Source organism: Medicago sativa, chromosome 6 (genome assembly GCF_051527215.1).
Source record: "Medicago sativa cultivar Bolivia chromosome 6, Bolivia_mono, whole genome shotgun sequence".
Lineage (NCBI taxonomy): Eukaryota > Viridiplantae > Streptophyta > Magnoliopsida > Fabales > Fabaceae > Medicago > Medicago sativa.
Window position 1 is genome coordinate 66,562,311 of NC_140754.1, and position 2,495 is coordinate 66,564,805.

Sequence of the window (2,495 nt, forward strand, 5' to 3'; positions counted from 1 at the left end):
TTTTCCTTTAAATTCCTTGCAATTTACCCTTTTTTCTTAGCAATCTGCTTCAAGGATTCGACGCGTGTTCGGTCCCGAGTTTACACTTTTTGGTTCACGTCAAGAACATTCACGATTTCTGTCAAACATAAACACAATATGCACCGAGATTTAATGGTTGATCTCTTAAGTTAACCATTTTATGGAAACCAGCGTTCGTTTACCAAGAACCAAGGTAAACAAATTGGCACGTCCAGTGGGACTGTTTGTGTTATTTGTGTCAGGAATATTCAAAAAAAGCGTTTTTTTTAATAATTTGTTCATTCTGCTTTTTAAATCTTGTGATTTTTGTTGTGTATGTTCTTAAGGAGCAAAAAGAAACTCCTAGAAATGGTACATAATACACGTAACAATGATTCGCAATGGCAGATGAATTGTTTAACTTAATCTAGTTCACATAGCATAGATGGTAATGACATGTCAATCAACTAATTTGAAGGTTTAAATTAATATAAATATAAAATGATTAGATAGATCGATAAAAGGAGCAATGTTAGTTTGACAGTGGAACAAGACACATAGTCGAACTTAGACCATTTACAATGGTTACAAACATTCAACAACCTTCAACACCCACTTTTTCAATTCCCAACACTCCACATCATTTTCTCTCTCTTAATTCAACACCCATTCAACTTTTACCTCTCCAATGGTTTTTTCATTCAACACTCTACCCCACCACCTTTTATTTCTTATTCTTATTTAATTTTATATTTTTGTTTTTATAATTACATAAAATTACAATTATCGATTATAATTAAATTAAAATAAAGAAACACTTAACAATTTTTTTTTTGTTTTTTGTAAAAACAAAATTTATTTAAATAATTTATTTTTATTTTCTTAACTTAAAATGCAATACAACAAACTAAGCACGCGATACACAAATAGCTTAAAATCCAAGACAGCAAACAGGCACACAACACACAAGTAATTTATTTAGTACGATACAAATCATCTTCAATCACGAAACATTCCAAACGTTGTCCATATGTGCTTCACCAGATCTTCTTGCAATTCGTGATGAACATTTGGATCACGCAACTCGGATCTAGCACGCACATGATTTGCAAAAGTGGGTAACACCTCGGTCGAGTATGGTTGCGGTGTACTAGATCCACTTCCCTCAGATTGCACAAAATCGGTCCAACGTTGAGCATATGTATCTTGTTCATCCTCAACAATCTTATTATGTAATATGATGCATGACCTCATGATGATACCCAAATCGGCTATGTCCCACAAGCGAGCTGGTTCACGGATGATTTTAAATCAAGCTTGAAGCACTCCAAATGCACGTTTGATTTCCTTCCAACATCCCTCCTGATGTTTTACAAATAACTTATTGAGTTCACTTTGAGGAAGTCTAATCGATTTGACGAAAGTTGGATAAGAAGGGTAGATACCATCAGCTAGATAGTATGCCATATTATAGGGACCTTGATTCACAGAAATTCACCATTGGAGCCTTTCCCTGTTCCACATCATCAAACACCGGTGACCGGTCTACAACGTTGATATTGTTCAACGTTCCTGGACATCCAAAAAAGGCATGCCAGAGCCATAGATCATGAGATGCAAATGCTTCAAGAATAACTATGGTGGTTCCCTTATCCCCCCTGGTAAATTGACCTTCCCATGCTTTAGGACAATTTTTCCACTCCCAGTGCATGCAGTCAATACTCCCGATCATCCCTGGGAACCCTCGCATTTCACTAACATGTAGTATTCTTTGAAGGTCATATTGGGTTGATGCTCTCAGGTACACTTGCTCATACAATCGTATGATTCCCTTTAAGAATCTACGTAAGCACTCCAATGTTGTAGTACCTCCTATTTTGATGTATTCATCGACCACATCTGCTGTCACACCATATGCTAACATTCGCATTGATGCGGTACATTTTGCTAAGGGTGATATACCTTCTTTGTTGGAGGCATCAACTCGCTGGGTGAAGTAGTTATCACTACTTGAAAGGTCTCCAATGATTCGAAGGAAAACGTGTTTTTGCATTCGGTACCGACGACGAAACATTGCATCATCATATGTAGGCTCATTGGCAAAGTAGTCGTCAATGAGTCTTTGGTTTTCCGCTGCATGATCTCTGTTTAAATATTTTCTACTACGAGATCCACTACCTTCCTCAATTTTTTTTCGACGCTGAATAAATAGGTTGATGATATAAGTGTCTTCAATATCACGTTTTTGTTTGTAGGCTTCGATATCAAAAGGATCCATTGATAGTTTTTGGTGATATTGGAAGTAGATATGAATGAGAGTTGTGATATTGGAAGTAGATATGAATGAGATTTGTGATATTGGAAGTAGATATGAATGAGATTGTGAAATTGGAAGTAAATATGAGTCCCTATATATAAGTACATTGTGTGGTGGACACTGACGGATTCGAAATAAGTTATTGTATTGTATTAAAGCAAACACTGGAGATAATTAT

At 36.0% G+C, this 2,495-nt stretch overlaps 1 protein-coding gene across 1 annotated transcript; it reads right to left on the reverse strand.

The window, feature by feature from the left end:
• Positions 1-999: 999 nt before the first annotated feature.
• Positions 1,000-2,278, reverse strand: LOC146916451 (uncharacterized). The gene is made up of 3 exons (XM_085721640.1): positions 1,723-2,278; positions 1,489-1,572; positions 1,000-1,289 (listed from the first exon to the last, which is right to left on the reverse strand). The coding sequence occupies exons 1-3, from the start codon at positions 2,276-2,278 to the stop codon at positions 1,000-1,002; spliced, it is 930 nt and encodes a 309-aa protein (XP_085577766.1).
• Between the last annotated feature and the right edge of the window lie 217 nt (positions 2,279-2,495).

What these genes read in the sequence shown, in the direction of transcription:
- LOC146916451 (XM_085721640.1), bottom strand. Translation starts at nt 2,278, where the DNA reads ATGGATCCTTTTGATATCGAAGCCTACAAACAAAAACGTGATATTGAA. An exon ending in GTTCCCAGGGATGATCGGGA is followed by an intron (nt 1,573 to 1,722) that starts GTATTGACTGCA and finishes TTGGATGTCCAG; the next exon opens with GAACGTTGAACAATATCAAC. An exon ending in GGCTCCAATGGTGAATTTCT is followed by an intron (nt 1,290 to 1,488) that starts GTGAATCAAGGT and finishes TCCGTGAACCAG; the next exon opens with CTCGCTTGTGGGACATAGCC.